This window comes from Sminthopsis crassicaudata, chromosome 5 (genome assembly GCF_048593235.1).
Source record: "Sminthopsis crassicaudata isolate SCR6 chromosome 5, ASM4859323v1, whole genome shotgun sequence".
Lineage (NCBI taxonomy): Eukaryota > Metazoa > Chordata > Mammalia > Dasyuromorphia > Dasyuridae > Sminthopsis > Sminthopsis crassicaudata.
In genome coordinates this window covers 237,428,592-237,452,969 of record NC_133621.1, presented here as the reverse complement: position 1 = coordinate 237,452,969, position 24,378 = coordinate 237,428,592, and the positions used below count along the sequence as shown (strand labels likewise).

General features: G+C 35.4%; 1 protein-coding gene across 5 annotated transcripts in view; it reads left to right on the top strand.

The window, feature by feature from the left end:
• Positions 1–10,449: 10,449 nt before the first annotated feature.
• KCNMB4 (potassium calcium-activated channel subfamily M regulatory beta subunit 4) overlaps positions 10,450–24,378 on the top strand; it is a 144,100-nt gene continuing 130,171 nt past the window's right edge. For 2 of the 5 annotated variants that reach the window (XM_074270560.1, XM_074270562.1), the window contains exon 1: positions 11,211–11,759. In XM_074270560.1, the coding sequence (XP_074126661.1) occupies positions 11,424–11,759 (336 nt within the window). In that variant the 5' untranslated portion in view covers positions 11,211–11,423. Of the gene's footprint in view, positions 10,613–10,882; positions 11,000–11,137; positions 11,760–24,378 lie in introns of those variants that run through there. The other 3 variants (XM_074270561.1, XM_074270563.1, XM_074270565.1) reach the window with 3 other exon arrangements.

Below are 24,378 nucleotides of genomic sequence, written 5' to 3'. Positions count from 1 at the left end.
CCTCATTTTACAGGTTAAGGAAAAAGAATCTTTGGGAGTTAAATGACTTGCACAGTCTCATATGAAGTGTGGGTCAAAAAGGGATATGTTTTTTTCCTCTGTACCAGGCTGCCTTAAATTTAAGGGTACATGTTATGGCTCTTCAATATACCAGGGAAAAAAACTTTATACAATGAGCATCAAATAGATTTCCTTTTGAGTGCCTTTCATTCAACAGTATGCAATTAAGCACTGTGTGCCAAGAAATGTGTTGATACAAAGGTACCCATGCTTACACACACACACACACACACACACACACACTCTCTCTCTCTCTCTCTCTCTCTCTCTCTCTCTCTCTCGTTCCTGCCCTCCAGGAGCTCACATTCTAACAGAAGCCAACATGCATATGACTATATACAGAAAAGATATATACAATGTAAAATTAAGATCTCAGAGAAGGCACTTAAGCAGGAGGCAGAACTGGAAGGCTCATGCAAAAGATACGAAATTTAGCTAGGTCTTGAAGGAGGCCAAGAAAATCAGGATAGAAAGTAAAAATAATTATCATGTTTGGGAGACCAATCAGAAGATAGTGTCATGTGCAAGTGCAACTAGTTAGTTGGATGTGGAACTATGATGGAAGGAAGTGAGATGTAAAAAGAAGCTGAAAAGCTAAAAAAGAGGCCATTACTAAGCATCCTTCTCATTAGGTAGAGGTTAGTCGAGTTGATTCTGTCATAGTATTATTCTAAGCGCTGAATTCATTATGCTACAATTAGATTTGGGGGGGGGGAAGTACTATTAATACCAAAATCTAAACTCTTAGATATGTATATAGATATTTTGTTATATACATATATATCCATATTTATTGAAAGTAATTTTAAGTCATGAAACCAGATCAAGATACGTTACGCTTTTCAAATCAAAAAGCAAGGAAAGGCATTTTAAAGAAAAGATTATGGTTCACTTTTTATCTAGCTTTAAAATAGAAATTCTTAAAACTTGGCCCAAGAACTTTTTTTGATGTATTTTTATATAATTGCTTTTTCTTTATAAACCCATATTACTGTTTTATGCAACATTTTGAGGGGCTTACAGGTTCCACTGGACTGCAAAAAGAAGCAGGGTTTATGAAACAAAAAGGTAAGAAAATTCTGTTAAGATTTATAAAGGGTTTTTAAAAATAACCTTTAATTACACCCATTTTTAAAATGAAAAAAATTGTGGCAGAGCTCTAGTAAATAATTTAACATTTGACTTGAGATCTCCTAATTCCAAGCTATTTTTCAAAAGCATCTCCCCCTCTTCCCTCCATATATGAATCATCACCATTTAAATTAGGAATTGAAAATATAAAATTAAGTAGGTCTCTTCTAGCTATGGTCTTAACGCAATCATTATGCAGATTATCAGGATTACTTTAGTCTACACCCAATGGGATCTGTGACAACTTCAGTCTATTCTATAGACACCATTGTGAAGAATATAGCCCAAGAGTTCAACCACTAGGAGAAGTCTGAAATGAACATTACTAAAACTTGTCATATTTGGGCCAGAAGTTCATTTATCTTCTCTTTTGGTACTTAGTTTTTAACAATTATGTTGTTTTCATTTTCTAAATCTAAATTAGGAAACTACTTACACATATATATTGGGAATAATTGCTGTTTTGGATAAAATATGTAATTATCCCTCATTTTTACATTTCACCAACTTACCAAAGGCCACCATAATTGAGTGGTAGAGCCACAATTCAAATCTCTCAGGTCATGCTTATGAAGCCAGCATTCTTTCATATGCTGCTTCCATTAATTAAAATTGTTTTATTCTACCCAATTTGGTATTGTTTTATGAAAGCAAGTGACCTGGCAGTATTTTATGTAAAAAGTTTTAGAATTATAGCATTTATGCCTTCTTCCATAGTTTCTTATATAGAGTTCTGTTAAAATACATTTAAGAGACAGACCTCCATCAAGCTGGGTAGCAGATTCTTTCAGGGAAGCAATTGGGTTGGAATAGACATAGTTACAGGAGGTACCCACATTAGTGAGATCACAAATCCATTGATCTTTTGAATACAATGTTCCTATTTTTATGAGGTTTTCTTACTTTTTACATTTCAGATTTTAATCAAGGCCATCACAGACCTACTGAATGTCCATTGACTATGAAATTTTTCCACATTTGTTCAGAAAACCAAATCGGTTTTACTTTCATCCTGTATGGGTAGTTAAAAATGACTGAAGGCATTTGGTGCTTTATAAGATATTATGTACATCATACCATACTGCATAAGACATTGTTGACAATTTTTGAACAAGACTGGCTGATATAAAGCTTTATAATCTGTGTCTCTAGACTGATGATAAAAAGTAATTTCCATTCTTATTCCTGATATTCCAATTTTAAATGTAAGATAGTTGCACAATTCATTAGTCTACTTCAGTAGAATATAGGAAAAATTTAACAAAAGAAAACTTCCAAAGTTTTTGAAAATAAATGATCTTAAGTCAGTGTCTCAGTATCTCCATTTTTTTTTAGTTTTCTAACAATTTATAACTATTAAAAATTCAAGATTATTTTTCATAACTATAGAGATGAACAAAAATTTACTTAGAGAAATGATAATGTGGCTTCGTGCTCCATTTTTCCCTCTTAACAAAAATAAAAAAGATTTGGGATAGCCAGTATGTTTAGTTCCTTAGCTTTAAATCTATTACATAATGAACATTTATTTTAAGATGTAGCTTGAAGCACCACTTTTACAAGGGAAGAGTGATAAATATTTCTAGTTGGGAAAAAGTTAATATATAATAGTTTTTAAAACACCAATGAGGTAGTTATATCTTATTAAAAACATTTGTATACCTCAATTTACCTTCAAAAGTTAAACAAATTTTATGAATGCATTCTGATAGTACAACTATGTACATTTCAAATTAATATATTAGTGAATTTAGACATTGTTTAGAATCTATGCTTTTATATGTGAAGATAAAGCACTATGTAATTTATTATGTACACTGGCATTAATAATAAGTGGTATAAAATCTCAGCTTGGGAAAATTTCAGTCATTTGTGTATGATGGTAGTCTTTGGACAATCGGTCAGTTTGCCCTGACAATGAGCATTAGTATGGAGTATGTATAGGATGAGGAAACTCTCTCTAGTAATTCAAGTTAGCAGCTTCTCTACAATTTAGTTTTTCTACCATTCAGATTTTCCCGTTACCACATATCAATTAGCCACTGTCAAGACATGGAACTTAAATCTAAGTCTTCCTGGTTCTCAGACCACTTCATTAGCTCTCAAATCATGCTGGTTCTCTCAGCATAAAAGGGGGAGGGGGAGGAGGGGGACATTTAGAACTGGAAAAAATCTTTTTATCTTGTCCAAATATTTTAGAAGAAGAAACTGAAGCTAGAATTGGCTTTAATTGTTGATTTCTCTTTACCAACTTTTACTTTCAAGGTCACCCCTTCTTTGTTGCCATCCATTTAGGAACACTATATAATTTTAAAGAAGTAATCCTTTGAAATCCAAACATTTAACCAAATGTGTGACAGCAAACAAGACCAAAATTGCCTTTGCTTTAGTTACTTCACTTGTAAATGGAAGAAGATAGGCTCCTTGATCTTTTAGATATTTTCCAGCTCTTAAAAATTTTTGAAAGATTTTTATGGAACAGAAAATACAAAGAAATTACTTTAGCACAGGATTTAGTGTCAGAGGACCTGCTACTTACCAGTTCTGGAATTTTCTCCTCCGTAGGAAAAGGAGGCCTAGATGGCTTCCAATAGATCTTTTATAACCAGTCTTCCATCAGGTAAACAAGGCTTTAGGTTGATGTTCTTCTGCATGTGAAATATAGGTTGTCTAATGTCTGTAAGGAATGGAGTTTGCAAGAAGAATCCAGGTCAGAAGTGGACTATGGTTTCTTACCTCCCTTAAATCAGCTATTATCAAAAATAATTTCTAGCTTATTAAGTGTATATGGTGAACCCAGAACAAATGTAAGGAATCAAATCCTCACAGAATGATACTTTTGGTTCCTGAAAAATATACTTAATATTGAAGATTAAATTTAAATTTAAGTTACATGGACCACAGAAATCAAGTAAACTTAGTTTGCTAGATTGAGTAGTTTATTACATAAAGAATATTGAATTTTAACTACTTCATTTAAAACTTTAATATTTTATATATTACAAATGTATATTAAAAGTATAATTTCCCTATAATTTTAACAGAGGTACTATGCTTGATATCACAGATACTTTAAGTACTTTAAAAGTATAACATTAAATCATCTTAATTTTTGAAAATGAAATGTTCTATGTAGTCTTTTAAGATAAATGGCTACAAATAGAAGGATATTGTTACTTTGTTATATAAGTCATCTATATAAATGATGACATTTAAAAAAGTTAAAAGATAAATTACTTGAAAGATTTCTTCTGAGTGATATATTAGGGGAATTTATTCAGGTAGAACGAATGTAGGAAATCACACACACACACACACAGAAGGTAAATGCTAGAAACATGCCATCTAAAAGTTAACCAAAATAAGATTCAAAATTAACATTTTCTACAGCTAATATAGATTAGTACAATTTGCTGAAACAAAGGGGAAAAAAAACTTATCTTTTGCTTGTCAGATGATACTGGAAAATAAAGGGCATTTTTTTTTTTTTTTTTTTTTTTTTTTTTTTTTTTGCTTTTTAAAAACCAAATACAACACCTAACTTTGAAGAATGGTAAAGATGGGTGAAAATATTTAAAGGTGGTTTTTAGTAGTTTGTAAAGTGTTAAAATGATTAAAAAGGCCTGTGAAATGAAAACACAGGTATTGGAAAGGTGTGGAGGAGATAGAGAAAAAAGAAGTTGGGTACATATTAACTTCAATTTTATTTATATGAACTCTTCCCCACTATATTTTTCATCTAAAATCTTGACACTAAGTATCACTGCAGAAATCAAATGGTACAGAAAGGGTGGGTGATATTCAGTTATTTCAGTTGTTCACAGAATAAGCTATAAATGCCTATTCAAGGGCTAGATTTTAACTGGAAATGTTGATGAGACAATATTTCTTCATATGCCATTTGTTTGAATTATTATTATAAGCCAATTTTTTTCATTAAAAAACTCAAAAAATATCATTTATCAAAATTTTACCAACAGTTTTTCTGTAATATATCTCTAAATTCCTTTCTAGTACTAGCACATCAAAATATTCAACAATTCTTCCCTACACTATCTTTCCCTTTCTCAGTGATAATTCCTTTTGTTATCCTGCAACAGACTTCCTCCTTTTAATTTTTTGGACATTGGGGATTGTAGATTTAATCATCAGTTGTACTTTCTTGTAGGAGAATACTGAAGAAAAGAACAAATTATGAAGAGTAATGTTTTGATATTTGCTTGATACATATGTTTAATGAAGCAAATAGCTTCTTGACTTGGTAGTGATTCCACTGAAAACTGGAATTAGCAAAGGCAAATTAGTAATTTAAAATTTTTTTTTAAAAAAGCAGAAACTTTGCTGTGAGGTCAGAAGTTCTAAGTTATTTTTTAAAAACTGTATTATCTCTAATTTTTGTATAGAAAAAGATTGGGTTCCATTTTATTACAACGTAACAATTGAGGGGAAAAAAACTGTTGAAGAGAATAACTTCATGCTAAACTGTTCTAGAATCAGGGGCTTCCCAAACACCTTATAATAGAATCAAGCTTTATTTGGGAACCACTGAGTAATAGGTACTAGTGAAAACCTGTTTTTTTGAAACTGAGTGACTTCATGAAAGTATTTTTTCCTTTGTATAACTGAGAAAGGAGATAAGAGGAAAAACAAAAGATAAAAAAAAAAAAAAGTAGGAGATTTAAAAAAGTATTACCATGACAATTCTGACCCAATTATACATTGATTAGAAATAGAAAATGATTTGAATGTTAAGTGTCTTGCATTAACTGAATAATTACTAACCAATTTAAATGATTACAAATGCAATGTGAAAATAAAAAAAGATCTAGGGATAAGCAATAAAAATTTAAGACCAAAAAGGAAGATGAAAGATAAAGGAAACAAAAGGCTGAAGGATGACAACTTAAATGGCTTTAAATGTTATTCATTTAATGTTTATTCAATTAATGTATAGCAAACGTCTATGTGCTAATAAGCTTAGGCTTAGACATAGATGAGCCATTTTCGATGACCTGAAATGATCACTGACAAATTAATGACACTGGCCTTCTTGCAGTTCCTTGAATAAGACCCTTCATTTCTAGACTCCAGGCATTTTTATGTCTGATCCCCATGTCTGAAATACTCCCTCACTTCTGCCTCCTGGCTTCAAGTGCCAATATCTACAAGAAGCTTTTTCCAATCTCTCCTAAATCTAGTACCACCTTTTGTTCTTTCCTATTTATCCTATACACACACACACACACACACACACACACACACACACACACACACACACACACTACTTTTACATAATTTTCATTTTGTCTCCCCATTTAGACTGTGAACTCTTGCTGGTCTGAGATAGTCGTTTGTCTCTTTTTGTATCCCCAGTACATAGCAGTGATTGACATATAATAGATGCTTAATAAATGCTCACTGGCTAAAAGTACACAGATGGGGTAAGACAAAAATAATTTAATAATGATAAGCACACCTGAGCCTTGGAAAACACAGGTTAGTCAATAATCTTGTTCTAACTCAAAGGGAAAAGGTTGGCCTCATAAAATTTATAGATATTTGTAATGAATCTTACTAATCAATTAGTTCCCTATACTTAACAAAAAAGTTGTTTGTTTGTTTTTTGTTTTGTTTTTTTTTGGTAAAACAATACTTTTACTCTAAGTAAAAGTATTCTAGTATTGAACATAATACTTTTAGCAATTAAACACTGAACAATATATAAGCATTTAGTATTTGGAAAAAGGATAACTTTTTTTCTCCTATGCACAATTGTGTTTGCCTCCCTGAATAAATATCCTAAAAGTATCTTCACTTAAAAGAGGAAGAATATTATATGTAAAAAAAGGGATTATTGAAAGAAGAGGATTTGACATTTTAGGTTAATTTCTCTCTTTCTAGATATTAAATGATCATGTAATTACTTTATTCATTCCTAGCAAGAGGATTAAATCTCTTAATGAATAAAGATCTACTTTGATTTCATTTGATCCTCCTATTACCTGAACAAAATCTCCACTAAAACATACCACGTAAGTGATTATTCAAGGCCTAAAATCCTCCAATGGGGGAACCCTATCAACCACATTCTAATGCAATTAATTTCAATTCTTGACCCTTCTAATAATAATAAAGTTTTTTCTGTTAATCAAGTCTAAATTGCTTCTTTGCAATTCCCACCAACATGTTGCTGGTGGAAAAAATGTCAACAACAAATCTAGCCTTTATAGCAGCCCTTCAAATTGAAATCCCTCTTGAGGCTTCTCTTTTTCAATGAGCTTCTTCAATGAACTGAACATACTGCTCTAGATTTGAGCTAACCAGGGCAAAGTAAGGGACTATCATGGCCATCCTCCTTTTTGCTGGAAACTATGTTGCTCTTATTTGCCCAAGATCAAATTAGCTTTTTTAGCTGCTATATTATTACATTGCCAACTCATCTTGAGTTGACTAAAAGTCATGCATCTTTTTTTCAAGACAAAGAGCTCTCTAGCCAAGTCAATACATTTATCCTATTACTTATGAAACTGATTCCAATGTAACACTTTACATTTATGCCTACTGAATTTCATCTTACAATTTCTTAATTCGGGGCAAAGCTCTAACTTGTGAAAATTAGTTTGGGACCAGGATGGTTAAAGGGGTAGATAAGCTTCCCTTCCAATCATCTGAAAGTATATTATCAGGTGTCAAGCATGCCTTTTATTAGTCACTGATAAAAATGTTCAAAAGCTCAGCAATAACCATAAGTCCCTGGGGCTTCTACCAAGACCAAAATGACATTAAATCATTAATAAGAATATTTTTTTTGAATCTAGTCTTTCATCCAGTTTCAAATTCATTTAATTATATGGCTTTCTCATCCATTTCTCTCCTTTGATAAGAATAGCAAAAAATGCTTTATAAAATTCCTTAATTCAGGCCACAACCACCAGACAAGTGCATTCTAATTGCTCTCCCTCTCTCAAATCTCTACCACCCCCAATCCATCTTTCACATGCCTGCCTAAGTTATTTTCCTAAAGCTACCAAGTCTGACCATGTCATATCCCTATACAAGGACATCCTATTATTATTTTTTTAATTCTTCTCAACCTTGGACTCACTCTATAATTCTACTCTCATTACATACATTTTTGCTATTCCTGTCCTCCACAACTCTCAAACTTCTGCTATTCTTCATACCCTTCATCTCTTTATCTGTACCTGCCTTATCTGATCTTCCCCTATGTCTGAAATGCTCTCTTTTCTTATCTTGGCCTCACAGAATCCCTTACTTCCATTATGAGCCAGCTCAAATTATATGTAGCCTTTCCTATTCTCTTACCTCCTATTGCTCTCCCCTCCATAAACTACCTTATATATATATATTTTTATATGCTTACAAATATACATTCTGGTTCCCTCAATAGAATTTATGCCAGCACTGGCCACACAACAGACATTTAATGATTCTTGGTTGATTGATTTGCTAAAATCTAGGTATCTATGATCTATCAAAAAACCAAAACAACAAAACAAGGTGAGTGGGACATAACCTTGCTAAGGAAGTCATGTTATTTGTAATTGCTTTCTTTTCTAGATATTTACTAGTGCTTCAATCCGTTCTAGACACAGAGATCAAGCTTTTCCTTTTTTGAAAATCAAATCCTGCAGAACCTCTACCTCTTCCCATGATCTTTCAAACAGCACCTACAGTGGCTCGGCCAACACACCTGCTAGTTATTTCAATACCTGAGGATGTACTTCATCTGGGCATCCATTTGGATTCATCAAGGGCAACTAGGTGCTCTCCCACTAGGTCCTCATTTACCTTGGCTATCATCTCCTGTCATCCATTTTTGTTCTGCCACTTCCAATGCATAGATCATTCTGAGTAGGAGGAGAAAAACAGAAGAAAAATGAGAATTGAGCAGCAGTCTTTTCTCAATTTATCATTTGTCATCTTCCAATTTGCTACTGCAACTTGCTTTGCATTTAGTGATGAAGACAACTCCAATCTTTCTGGCAGCTTCAAAGTGATTAGAGCTGGTTTAAGAGTGGAAAACTCAAGAAGCATTCAGGTGCCCATCTCTCATTAGAATAAAGAATCCTTGCTAAAATCTGAGAGCCAAGAAACAAAGAGCAAGGATCATAAAGACTCAAATAAGAATATACTAAATATGACATGTTATTAAAAAGAAATTCAATGTACTTGTGTCATTTGGGACAGCAGAGGAAAGAAAGATATCAGTGCCTATGCAAAGATGTTTAAGAGTAAGTCTACCTGAGGAGGATGCCTCTAAATGGTCAGGACCTAACTTAAAATCTTTATTTGTTTTGAGAATGTGCCCATCTTTACAAAGTAAAAATGCTGATGGTTTACAGACCAGAAAAAGACATTTTAACTTCATACACACACACATATGTAGCATATGGGTAAGGTAGTGTATACATAGGGATCGAAAGGATCTGGAAAGGACATTAGAGGTTATCTAGATAAATCTCATTCACTTTACATTATCAGGAAAGTCAGGCTCAGGGAGGCTGTGATTAATACGGCTAGCTAGTAACAAACGAGCCAATTTTTTGAATGTAGGTCTTCTTGGCTCCAAGTCCAGCATTCTCTCCACTATAACCGGGCTTCTCTGGAGGAGTAAAACAAACAAAAAACCAAAAACCCCACCAAACAATCTCACAAGAAAAAGGAGGCTTGGGGTTGGGAGGGAGGAGAGGAACACAGAAGTAGCGAAACTTGGTCCGCCATCCCGCAAAGTGCGTCTGCGAGTCCCAGGGATCCATTTCAGGGACTGGATACGACAGCCCAGGGGTCTAAGAGACTGAAAATCAAGGGCGTAGCCTAAGAGAAGCGAATCAGATTTCTGGGAGCCCCGTGAGAAAAACCTCTTCCCGTTTCCTGCTAGTCCCCACCTTTCGGCGCCCATAGGGAGCGGTTACTTGGACGGCTGGGACATCCCTGGGTTCCCAATGGCAAGAATGATTTCACTTCCACCAGCAGAGGGGCCCCAATCCCCACGCCCCCTACCCCCACAGCTAAGGGAGGCAGAGGGCTGAGTCCCGGCGGACTAATTCTAAGCCAACCCAAGTCCAGTTGCGTCCTTAACCCCGGAGGCTCAGCTGTCAACCCGTGGGACGAACGCCGCCAAGACGACCGCGTGAGCCCGCTACGCGCGAGCCTGCGCAGACCGCAGCCGTTTAGAACGCTCGCGGGGAGGAGGGACCAAGGCAGGGCCGGCGCGCGCCTGGACCGTTACTCCCCGAGACTGGGGGGGTAGGTGGGAGGAAGAGAGGGCTAAGAATGAGAGTGGGGGTAGGGAGTAAGGGGTGAAGGAGGGGTGAGGGATAGATGCTCCGGATTGGACAGTTCCGGGCTTAATTTCTCGGTGATTGGATCTCTCTTCCAGAAGTGTGAAGAGCCTTAGGTGGATCTTTTCCCCGGCACTCACTGAAAGGGGGTGGGGAGTCTTTGCCTAGCTTCCCCGCAGGTTCCTTGTCCCTTCCCTTTGCCTCAGCCCTCCGGTTCCAGCTTCTCTCTGTTCCCCTTTCCCTAAATCCTTTCCTTCCATCCGGACTCGAACACTTATAAAATATAAATTAGCACTTCCATGAAGGGAAGGATGGGGTGAAGGTTAAAAACGAGTCGAGGATTCCCCAATCCTTCCTCTCCATCTTCTCAATCTTAACCCTTACAGGAGCCATTGAGGAAGGGAAGTGTGAACCGGACGCTTCCTGAGAGGGATCGCTCCGAAGTCTCAGCCTAACCCTCTGGTTTCCCCTATCCTTCCCGCTCCTCGCCCCGATCTCAGCTGGTAAGGGGAGCAGGAGGATGGGAACCACTCCAGTAGAATGGGAAACACCCCGCAAGGGGCGGGGGAGGGGGGAGGAGGAACAGGGCACGCTCCGGGCTGTGCAGCCGCCTCCGGCTCTTCCAGTGTGGCCCCCGAGCTGTGCCAAGCGCTGGGGGCTCCCACGTGGGGGTTCGGCTGGGCCGGCTAGCTCCTCAGCTGGGCTGGCTAGCTCCTCAGCGGGCTGCGGGCGTTCCTGCTGGCAGGAGACCGGCTCGCTCCCTTTGTTCTTTCTCTTCCCCCTCACCTCCCACTCCCCTCCTGTCTCGTGGTGGCGGCTCCTCCCGCCGGAGGCTGTCAAACTGCTCTGGAGAAGGGGAGAAGGGAGGAGAGGGGGGAGGGAGAAGAGGAGGAGAAAAGCTCATGGGCTCCTGTGGCATTAGGGGCAATGGCGAAGATCAGGGTGGCTTACGAGTACACGGAAGCAGAGGACAAAAGCATCCGGCTAGGCTTGTTCCTCATCATCTCGGGCATTGTATCGCTCTTCATCTTTGGCTTCTGCTGGCTCAGTCCTGCTCTGCAGGACCTGCAAGCCAAGGCGGCCAACTGTACCGTGCTGTCAGTGCAGCAGATCGCTGAGGTGTTCGAATGCACTTTCACCTGTGGCACAGACTGCCGTGGCACCTCGCAGTACCCCTGCGTCCAGGTTTATGTCAACAACTCCGAGTCCCACTCCCGGGCGCTGCTGCACCGCGACGAACACCAGCTATTAACCAACCCCAAGGTAAGTACACGGACTCGAGGCGTAAGGCTCACCTGGCTGCCCCATGCAGAGAGAGGGGCTCGAGGCACTAGCCTGATTGTTGTGTCCAACTCGGCCCCATGTGCATTAGGCGGGTTAATGGCCGGGGCAATAGCCCTGCAACCGGGGGGGGGGGGGAGGAGAAAGAAAAAGGGGGAGAAGACAATTCTCTGCTAGTGGAAGGACTAAAGCTTGATGCTACCGCTGCCGCCGCCTCTGATGATCGAAGGTTTTCTTCCAAGAGATTTCCAGGCTTTCCGGATTCCGATGCTTTTCATGGAACAGGCCTCCCTCCTCCTTAGCTTGCTACGAACCATGAACCTGTAAGATTCAGCGGTGGCTCGATGAGAAGAAACAAACACTTCTCCTTAAAGTTAACTTTTCTTTCCTCCTGGTTGAAGTTCTGCAGCCAAAGCCATAACCTTAATTGAACACCCATCATGGATCAAGTGTTATAACTGCCGGACACACTGGCTGATGAGCTGTCGAGAGTGGAAGCTATCCACGAATGCTCTGCAAAGAGAGGTCCTGATTTCGTGGTCTTTAGTCAAAAGATCCAGGAACTTGTTGAGGTTTTCTTTGGGGGGGAGGAGAGGGGAAGAGAAGGGGAAGGGGAGGATGTCAGTTCCTTAACTAGAGGCATAATGCAGGGATACGTCTATAAAAATATAAATTTAGGCATATATAATCTATTGAACCTGCTTTCCCTAGAAACTTTTCCTGCCTATTTGAAAAGTCAACAAACTCATATTAAGTGCCTAGGACTGTGTTAGTATACAAAGAATGAAACAATTAGGGATATTTCTTTAAAATACAAATGTAAACCTAGTTATTCTTCCTTTTCAACTTCTGCCTTATTGGAAAAATAAATCAACAAACATTGGTTCTGATACAATACCAAGAAAGAAGCATCCTTAACTTCTAAAGTCTTGCATTCTAATGGAAAATTCGATATCTTTTGACTCTCAAGACTCCCAGTCTTGAGTGTAGTTTGCACTAGGAAAACGGTTGGGAAAATCTGCTTATAAAATGCAGTGACCTTAATCTGGAAATTGAGTTTTTGCAGCTCCCCTGGGGCTATCAGAAAGAATTTCTCATTTTCTTCGATCTTCTTTCTTCCATTATACACGGTAGAATTTTTTTTTAAAAGGTAGATCTTATCAAAAAAGTATTTTTTCTAAAATTTTTCTCAGTCCTTCGGGTGCCTAGCTTGATAATTAAAGGGAAGGTGATACAGAGAAGGTTCCATGATTCGAAGCAAAACGTTAGCTCTACCAATTTAAACTGTTAATTTGAAGTTTGACTACTTCTCCCTTTAGGGGAAAAAACTTGTTATCTAGTTATCTTTCATTAGTAAAAGAGTATTTTGAGAGTTTATTTCATTGAGTATTAAAAATTAGGTAAATGTGTACTACAGAAACCTGTCACCTCGGAAAGCTCTTGCATTAAACTTTAAATTCGTGATTTGAGATTGTGAGGGATGTAGAAAGAAGACCCTTACCCAAAATGACTACTCAGAGATCACTCAGTAGAAGGCAGAAAAGTTGTTTATTGAAAACCTCGGGAGGATGAACCATCATATCTAGAAATAAGAAAGAGAAAGCTTGTGGTAGGAGGGCTAAAGAAGTAGTAAAGATAAATAGCTTTTATAAAAGAAATTACATTGCAAATAAGAGATCATTGAGAAGGGGAGGGGGAGGCATCTAATTGGTTGTTGCTATTTTGAGAGATTGGAATGGAAGGTGTCTGTTATATCATATGTTGGGGAGCATTGAGAAATAGGTGCCCTCTCCCCTTAATTGAATGTTAGACATGAATGCCAGCAGACCTTCAAAATTTAGATTACTAAGTTAACAACATTCAACTAATAGTCTAAATATTGATAACATTGAATAGTGATAAATATCATCATTTCAAGTCAAGTAAATATATCTAGAGTTTAAGTAAATATTGGCTTACACACAACATAGTTATGCAGGTCACAGAGACATAGAAATAATGAATAATACAGAAAAAGAATTTAAACATTCCTGTAAGTTCTTCACTGTATCTTTCCATTCCCCCACAAGATGTAAAGGAACTTATTTAATCCAGAAGTATTTGTTCCCGGATAATCTAGAAGAAAACGGAGTTTTCTTCACTTTTAGATAGAAATGTAGATTTCAGAAACAAACCAAAATTTATATTACTTTCAAATAATCAAAGCATCAGAAACATTTTAGTAGTTAACCAAGCTCCCCAAAAGCCTCTCCAAGAATCACAGCATTTCAGAGCTAGAATATCTATTCCATAACTTAGTTTCATTTTAAAAACAGTAACTTATTGTAAGTGAAGATCTGTTATCCTTAAGAGATAATTTCTCATACAAGTCATATAGCTTTGTCTATTGTTAATAATTTAAGGCAGAAAAACTTATACAAATTAGTAAACTCTTGGACAAAGCTTCCTTAAAATCTTCCCCAAGTTTTGAAATTTCTGGCAGAAGAAAAATTGGAAGCATTAGATAGATTTATTTGGAAGCAAATACTTTGCATAATACTTATATCTGATTGCATATACCAAAAATCTGCTTCTTTAGAATGCCAGTTCTGATGCTGACAGGATAGATCTTGAAGTACCTGGGCAAAATAACGTTTAAAAGAAGTTTTAATAGAATTGAGGAAATAGATCTAAGAAAAACAAACACACCTGTACTTAAACTTATTTGGAAAAATAAGGGACATTCAGTTAAAAATTGAAGAAAAGTATCTTAGTCAAAACAATCAAATCTCCTCCAGATGATGTTTTTACTAGGGGAATTTCATTCAAACTGTAAATGATTTGCTATATTATGAATTTATGCTTTGGCTGTAGTCTTTCCATTTCAGAGTAGTATGGGCCACTATTGATAGAAAAATAAGATGAGTAAATGTTCTGAGGCAGTGCAGTGCTAAGTTCAAAAGCAGAATGTTTAGGTAGGAATTACTCCCTTCTCCCTCTTTTTTAAAATAGCTGACTTGTTATTTCATTGCTATTAGAGAGCTGTTTGGCTCAGTACTTGTTCTACCTAAAATCATTGTTTTTAAGACCCAACTTCTCAAACTGTGGCCCCAATCCCCACCAAATACGGGGATTGAAAAATTGATTTATTGTATACCTATATAGAAGTTGATTTTATGTAAAAATTTCTTGGGTGAAAAGGGGTCATGAGTGGAAAGAGTTTGAAAAGCCCTACTTAAGGCACTGAGAGGTTAACTTCCCCAGAGTTAAACCATATCACATAATATTCCCAATTTACCTTTCCCATCAAGAAAGAAATCCTTTCTTCCCAAAATTTCTCCTTCCTCTTGGATTTTTCACTTCTCTCCAATAACTTTTATCTGAAACTCCCTAAGCCTCCCAAGCATTCCCTGTAGAGAACATGTAGAAAATAGCCCTACCTCCAAGAACAGCCTAAATAGACCTCCAGGAATCCAAGATTTCTTTCTTCATTACCCATCCTTACCAGAAGTAAAATTTAGTAAATCATTCAGAAAAAAATCAAGGTTTTAAAGAATTTTTTTTATCTTCACCGAAGTCTTCAGGCTACTTTTTAATTGCAATGGAAGTCAGTAAAGAGTTCTGGGTCATTATTGTTTGTCCTTCATTCTTAAAGAGTGCCATGACATCAGGGAGGTGATGCCATAAATGCAAGTGAATTGGATTTAAATGAGGGATGGTTGTGCACGATCACCTGCCTCACTTTCCCCTCCAAAGCCCTCTGAATCCAGTCACAAAATATAGATCAAGATAACTGGATATGGCCCTAGATGAAATGGGAAACCTTGGCCCTTTTAAGCTTAGGTCTTCAACAGCTCTTGGTTTTGACTGAGACTTCCCCCATTCAGTGATTAAGGCTGGGTAGCAATTGAAGCAAAGAATCTCTTCTTTCAATTAATCCAAAAAAAAAATCTAAATAAATGAATGATACTTGGAGGGGAAGAGCCTTAAGTTTTCTGGACAAAGCAAAAACGACTGCTATTTACATTATATTCAATGAGTCAATCAAGATCCAAACTATGACCAAATGGGGTTTAGCTTAACATCTATTAATGGCCAATTAGAATCAGATTTTTGGTTTGAAAAAGATTTTTCGTTTAAGTCCTGGTCCTTGAGACATTTAGCCAGCAAACCCAAAGATATCTTGGAAAGGTTTAGAGGTACAAAAGAGAAAATGAGTTTTAAGAATTTCTGTAGGCATGATTCATGGAAATATATTTTAAAATGAATGTACATGGGTAACCTAAATAAATTAATAAAATTAAGATAATAGCACCAGTATTATAGTTACTGTGAGGATCAAGTTAACATATATGAGATACTTTGTAAACTTTAAAATGCTATATAAATACTATCTTATTAAAACTTTGGAAGAATTAGGAAGAAGAGTAATGTACTAAAATTAATATGAAGAGGATAGAAAATACAGTAAGCAGAAGGAAAACAGATAAAATGATTAAAAGGGACTCTGCAATTTAGTCTGAAGACTCATCAAAGTTGAAACTTAGTTGAAACTTCCAAAAAGTATCAGAATAAACTACTAAGTCTCCAAAACTAGACTCCTACCATCTATCCAGAAAGGTTGTTTAGTAGTAGTACTGGCAACATACTCAACACAACAAAGGCCCGCCTCTGGATTCTGTGTTTAGCTTCATTAGGCTCACAGATGATCCAAAAGATTTAAAAATAGAGTTTCAGGTTGTAATTCCCAAGAAAGGGCCAATTTCTTGTCTCAACACTTTTTTCAAATATTTATTCTTTTATGAAAGGAACTATAGTTTTTTATACCAAGTTTATTTTAAAATCAGTGTACTAAATTTTGTTTGCATATTAAAATAGCTCTTTTGTTGAATTATGCAAGATTTTTTGAAAAAATGGTTATCTGATGATTTTTTTTTTTTTTTTTTTTTTTGCTGAGGCAATTGTGGTTAAGTGATTTGCCCAGAGTCACACAGCTAAAATGTGTTGTGTCTGAAACCATATTTGAACTCAGGTTCCTCACTTCAGGACTAGCACGGTGCTCTATTCATTGTGTCATCTAGCTGCCCTCTACAATGATCAATTCTGATGGACATGGCTCTTTGAAACAGTGAGGTGATTCAGGCCAATTCCAATAGACTTGTGAGGGAGAGAGCCTTCTGCATTCAGAAAAAGAACTGTGGGGATTGAATGTACATGGTATTTTCACCTTTTTGTTGTTTTTGTTTTCTTTCTCACTTTTTTCTCTTTTTTTGATCTAATTTTTCTTGTCAAGCATGATAATTGTGGAAATATGTGTAGAAGAATTGCCCAAATTTAACATATTTTGGATTGATTGCTATCTAGGTGAGGGAATGGGGGATGGAAGAAAAAAAGTTGTAACATAAGGTTTTGCAAGGGTGAATGTTGAAAACTCTTTGCATATTTTGAAAATAAAAAATAGGTTATCAGAAAATATTTGAAAAATGAATGAATATTGATTACAATGTTCTGTTTACTTTTTTTCAATGCTGCTAGCACTTCAGAATTTTGAAGTAATACTTGATTACTTAAAGAGTGACAAATTAGAGCTTGAAAAGAGCTCAGTCATCTTGGTTCTCATTTCATAAAAAGATGAAAAGTGCTTTGATCAAGAACACAGTTTGTATGTAGCAGAGCTCAAATTCAAATGCAGATTCTTTTAGAGCCAAATCCAGCACTCTTCCCATGGTGCCATGTTGTCTTAAGACCAAAGACTTAAAATCTCTCCCATGTGTCCCTTATTTTATATTCTCATTGAACTGTTTTAATTATCTACTAGGGAAGTTGCTTTAGAAACCTCAATATTACTCATAAATTGAATCATATTTCTATCATTATAGATTATTTTGCGACCTGGGGCATTTCTCACTGCCTCCTTTTTTAAATTTACAAATTGAAAGGATTATATTAAATGATCTCTAGGAATATATCTAACACTAAAATTTTGTGCTTCATGATAAAAATTAAAGAATTGAAGTTCACTGTGAATATATCAAATTGCAGTGTACTGAAGTAGGTTTTTCCTCCTACTTCCTACTTAAGCAAAAATGACTAAAGCATTTTCTTTTGTCATCATGAAAATTAATTTGCTTTGAACTAACCCACAATTTAGATTAGATTTTTAAAGTGATCCATGTGAGAAGCATCTGACAAAATTGTTGAAAGGGAATTCAAATATACTGTATTTTTAGTATGACGGTGCCACAGCGAGTTTACATTTTTACATAAACTTAAATTAGTAGCAGCTAACTAGACCTCTTCAACTCTTTGAACAAATTTAATGCTAAGAATTTTTCATAATCTCTGAAAAATCAGATAAACACTTTTTGAAGAATTAAGATTGCAGATCATCTAATAAAGGATAATGGAGTTACCCTTGGAAGTAGGTGGTAACAAATAACAATTAAGAATTACACAGGTTAAGTGTATAAGAATTTCATCAGAGACACAACAAATTGGAAATGAAGTGGCTGATCATGAAGTAGTGACACAGGTTAACAAGTGAATAGCTCATGTGTTCCCTTGGAATCCATACAGTGTCAAGAGTCATAGACATTTAAATAGATGGAATCTATGAAAAATTTGGGGTGGGATTGTTATGACAAGGATTGCATGGAATTAGCTGAAATTGTAATCTAACATTAGATTGAGTTAACACATTGATAAAGTCATAGGTCACAGCACTGAGGCATGAAAAAATTGTCGGCTTGAACTTAATTGGATTTAAACTGGTTTTCTTTTGTCACTTAGGCATATGACAACTACCATATAATTTTAGGAGGACATGTAATATTTAAACATTGATTAGAACATAAAGTAGATCTAGCAATTTAAAAATATGTGAGGTTTTATCTCATTACTCTTATAAAACACTTTACATTGGTTATTTCAATAACATCTCCCATTTTATAGAGGAAACGGAGGATCAGAGATTAAATGACTACCTATGGTAACACAACCAGTGCATGTCTGAAGCAGGTACCCAGATTTTCCCCATGTCAGGGTTAGCACTTGCTGCATATCTCCCTGTGACTTATGTTGGAATCTACTTGTCAGTCTGTTTAAAAAAAATTGCAGATTTACTGATAGATACCAGAGGTTGCTGAAAGATTAAAGATTATGCCTTTATATTTATGTAGGGATTCAGCAACATTCATTCATAACAATTTAAGGTCTATCAAGTATCCAGCTTATCCAAATCCATAACTTTGGCTGATTTCTTGTCCTTCAATGTTTTTATTGAATTTCACATAATAGCTGAGTATTAACAGCATCAATATGTAGCATTTAAAGGCTTTAGAGATTTAAAATTCCAGCCTGTAGAGAAGTGTTCTTCCTCTGAGAAGTGTTGGAAAATATTTTCAGCAATTTTAGGGATATGTTACTCATAAGACAATAACTAATTTAAAAAACTTATCAAATGTTATTTTATATTAGCCTATTTATATCTTAAAATAGAATTTTATTTCATGTTCAAATTTTATAGAACATGTCAGAGTTCATGGTGTATACTTGGTGTATCATGGTGCAAACTTCAGGAAGTTTGGATTAGCTCTATACTACAACAAAGCATTAGTCCTACAACTTTTGTCCAGTTTTCATCATACCATAGTTGCTTAAAAAAAATGCTACTATGGTTTGTACAATCCCCACTATTGAGGAGCTCAATTTCAATCAGTAAGTAAACATTAAGTGCTTTCTGTATGTCAGTAAACTGGTCACTTAATAATGAATTATTTCATTATAGTAATCCATGAAACAAGAGAAAATATACAATTATACTTGTACGACCAATAGATAGAAATATTACTAGAGGAACTAAAGCACTTTAACATTTACATTCTATTACTGAAAACTTTTTTTTGATTATATCAATTTTTAAAATTAATTTTATAATAACATTTTTGACAATACATATGCATAGGTAATTTTTTTTGCAACATTATGCCTTGCACTCCCTTCTGTTCCGAATTTTCCCCTCCTTCCCTCCATCCCCACCTCTAGATTGCAGGCATTCCCATATATATTAAATATGTTATAGTATATCCTCGATACAATATATGTGTGCAGAACTGAATTTTTTTTTGTTGTTGCAAAGGAAGAATTGAATTCAGAAGGTAAAAATAACCTGGGAAGAAAAACAAAAATGTAAACACTTTACATTCATTTCCCAGTGTTCCTTCTCTGGGTGTAGCTGATTCTGTCCATCATTGATGAATTGGATCTGAGTTAAATCTTCTCTTTGTTGAAGATATCTACTTCCATCAGAATACATCCTTATGCAGTATTATTGTTGAAGTGTATAATCTCCTGGTTCTGCTCATTTCACTTTAGCATCAGTTGATGTAAGACTCTCCAAGCCTCTCTGTATTCATCCTGCTGGTCATTTCTTACAGAAAAATATTCCATTAAATTTATATACCATAATTTACCCAACCATTCTCCAATTGATGGGCATCCATTCATTTTCCAGTTTCTAGCCACTACAAAAAGGGCTGCCACAAACATTTTGGCACATACAGGTCCCTTTCCCTTTTTTAGTATTTCTTTGGAATATAAGCCTACTAGTAGCACTGCTGGATCAAAGGATATGTACAGCTTGATAACTTTTTGGCATAATTCCAGATTGCTCTCTAGAATGGTGATTCTTTCACAACTCCACCAACAATGCATCAGTGTCCCAATTTTTCCACATCCCCTCCAACAATCATCATTTGTTCCTGTCACCTTAGCCAATCTGACAGGTGTGTTGTGATATCTCAGAGTTGTCTTTGTATTTCTCTTATCAATAGTGATTTGGAACACCTTTTCATATGACGACAAATAGTTTCATTTTCTTCGTCTGAAAATTGTCTATTCATATCCTTTGATCAATTGGAAAATGGCTTGAAATATTATAAATTTGAGTCAATTCTCTATTTTAGAAATGAAGCCTTTATCAGAATCTTTGAATATAAAAATGTTTCCCCAGTTTATTACTTCCCTTCTAATCTTGTCTGCATTAGTTTTGTTTGTACAAAAACTTTTTAACTTAATATAATCAAAATTAAATATTTTGTGATCAATAATGATTTTTAGTTCTCCTTTGGTCACAAATTCCTTCCTCCTCCACTAGTCTGAGAGGGAAACTGTTCTAATTTATTTATGATCTCATTCTTTATGCCTAAATCATGGACCCATTTGGATCTTATCTTAGTATGTGGTGTTAAGTGTGGGTCAATGCCTAGTTTCTGCCATACTAATTTCCAGTTTTCCCAGCAGTTTTTGTCAAATAATGAATTCTTATCCCAGAAGTTGGGATCTTTGGGTTTATCAAACACTAGATTGCTATATTAATTCACTATCTTGTTCTGTGAACCTAACCTATTTCACTGATCAACTAGTTTATTTCTTAGCCAATACCAAATGGTTTTGGTGACTGCTGCTTTATAATATGGTTTTAGATCAGGTACAGCTAGGCCACCTTCATTTGATTTTTTTTTTTCACCAATTCCCTTGAAATTCTTGACCTTTTGTTCTTCCATATAAATTTTGTTATTTTTTTCTAGGTCATTAAAATAGTTTCTTGGGAGTCTGATTAGTATAGCACTAAATAAATAGATTAGTTTAGGGAGTATTATCATCTTTTTTATATTCGCTCGGCCTATCCAAGAACACTTAATGTCTTTCCAGTTATTTAAATCTGACTTTATTTTTGTGGCAAGTGTTTTGTAATTTTGCTCATATAATTCCTGACTTTCCTTTGGTAGATAGATTCCCAAATATTTTATACTATGGACAGTTATTTTGAATTGAATTTCTCTTTGTATCTCTTGCTGTTGGATTTTGCTGGTAATGTATAAAAATGCTGAGGATTTATGTGGATTTATTTATATCCTGCAACTTTGCTAAAGTTATGAATTATTTCTAATAGCTTTTTAGTAGAATCTCTGGGGTTCTCTAAGTATATACCATCATATCATCTGCAAAGAGTGATTGGTTTCCTCATTGCTTACTCTAATTCCTTTAATCTCTTTCTCGACTCTTATTGCCGAGGATAGCGTTTCTAATACAATATTGAAGAGTAATGGTGATAGTGGGCAACCTTGTTTCACTCCTGATCTTACTGGAAAGGTTCCAGTTTATCACCATTACATATGATGTTTACTGATGGTTTTAAATATATGCTCCTGATTATTTTGAGGAATAGTCCATTTATTCCTATACTCTCAAGTGTTTTTAGTAGGAATGGATGTTGGATTTTATCAAATGCTTTTTCTGCATCTATTGAGATGATCATATGGTTTTTGTTAATTTGGTTATTAATATAGTTGATTATGCTAATAGTTTTCCTAATATTGAACCGGCCCCACATTCCTGGTATAAATCCCACTTGGTCATAGTATATTATCCTGGGGATGATTTTCTGTAGTCTTTTTGCTAATATTTTATTTAAGATTTTAGCATCAATATTCATTAGGGAGATTGATCTATAATTTTATTTCTCTGTTTTCAACCTACCTGGTTTAGGTATCAGTACCACATCTGTCTCATAAAAGGAATTTAGTAACACTCCTTCAATCCCTATTTTTTTCAAATAGTTTATATAACATTGGAATTAATTGTTCTTTAAATGTTTGGTAGAATTCACACGTAAATCCATCTGGTCCTGGGGATTTTTTCTTAGGGAGTTGGTTAATAGTTTGTTCTATTTCTTTTTCTGAAATGGGACTACTTAGACTATTTACTTCTTCCTCTGTTAATCTGGGAAAGCTATATTTTTGAAGGTATTCTTCCATTTCATTTAAGTTATTGAATTTATTGGCATAAAGTTGGGCAAAGTAACTCCTAAGTGGTGAATTCTCATTTTTCATTTTTAAGACTAACAATTTGCTTTTCCTCTTTCCTTTTTTAAATCAGATTTACTAAGGGTTTGTCTATTTTGTTGGTTTTTTCACAGAACCAACTCTTAGTTTTATTAATTCAATAGGTTTTTTTACTTTCAATTTTATTAATCTCTTCTTTTATTTTTAGAATTTCAAGTTTCATGTTTGTCTGGGGTTTTTAATTTGTTCCTTTTCTAGCATTTTTAGTTGTAAGCCCAATTCATTGACCTTCTCTTTTTTATTTTATGCAAGTAGGTTTCTAGAGATATAAAATTTCCCCTTATTACTGCTTTGGATGTATCCCACACATTTTGGTATGATGTCTCATTATTGTCATTTTCTTGGATGAAGTTATTATGTCTATGATTTGCTGTTTCACCCAATCATTCTTTAGTATGAGATTTAGTTGGTCTGTTTTTTGGTCTATTTTCCCCTGGCTTTTTATTAAATGTAATTTTCATTGCATCATGGTCTGAAAAGGATGCATTTACTATTTCTGCCTTACTGCATTTGATTTTGAGGTTTTTATGTCCTAATATATGGTCAGTTTTTGTATAGGTTCCATGAACTGCTGAAAAGAAAGTGTACTCCTTTCTATCTCCATTTAGTTTTCTCCAAAGATGTATCAGCAGTCAGCCTGTGGCAGAGTTGTCTCTGTAAATTTTCTAACCACAGAGCCCACCCCTGCCTGTTGACCAGGATTTTTAATGGAATCAAAGGTTCTGGCATCTTGGAAAGACAACTGTCTGGGGAGGATATGCCTCAGCCAGGAGGGGCTGGGACTCTGAAAGAAATCACAGATCAATAGGAAATAGTTTCTTAAAGGGACCCCCAACCTGCTTCAAAATGACTAGTTATCAAATATGTGACATTAATTTTTTTTCCCAAATCTTCTATGTACAATCAGGCTACCAATTGAATGAAACAAAGATAAAAATACCGAATCAGAAATAAAAAGTAAAATGATGAGACACATAATTGAGACTCTTGACTAAATCATCCATGCAAGAAACAATTATACCTATTATTGAAACTAGGTCCTAGAGATGTCAAGACAAAAATGAAAATTTATTCTCTATGCCCCCCAAACAATCTGCTTCTGGAAGCTCACTACAGTCTTGGAATTGATACACTGCAGCTTCTCACTCTGATTTATTAGATCCTTCCAGAACTGTGTAAGGGAATCATCCAGGACATTCATCTCTATGGTGCATTTCCACCACATACTCTACTATGATCTCTTCCTTTTCAACTTGTTTTGCATATGTTGACTTCCTCTACTAAGATGTAAATTCAAGAGCAGGAATTCTTTTCTTTCTACTTATATTTGCACAATGCCTTGTACTTAGTAAATGCTTAATAGGGTTTAACTGAAGAGTTCATTTTCTCAAGGACTTTAAATATTATTTGAAAACTCAATATGTACAGAATGCATGAATTTATACTGAATAAATGCATAATGTTAAGGGAAGGAAGGAACCAGTAACTGGAGGGATAAGGAAAGGTTTCATTTACAAGATAGCATTGAAGCCAAATCATGAAGCAAAAAAATTCCAAGATAGACTTGAAGAGGGACTACATTTTAGATTCAGGGATGGACACAGAGATAGGAAGGAGTTCCTTGTATGAGGACAGCTGGAAGACCAGTTTGGCTAGATCATTAAGCGCAAAAAAGGGAAATAATTTGAGATTGCAAAAATGGGTTGGGCCAGGCAAAA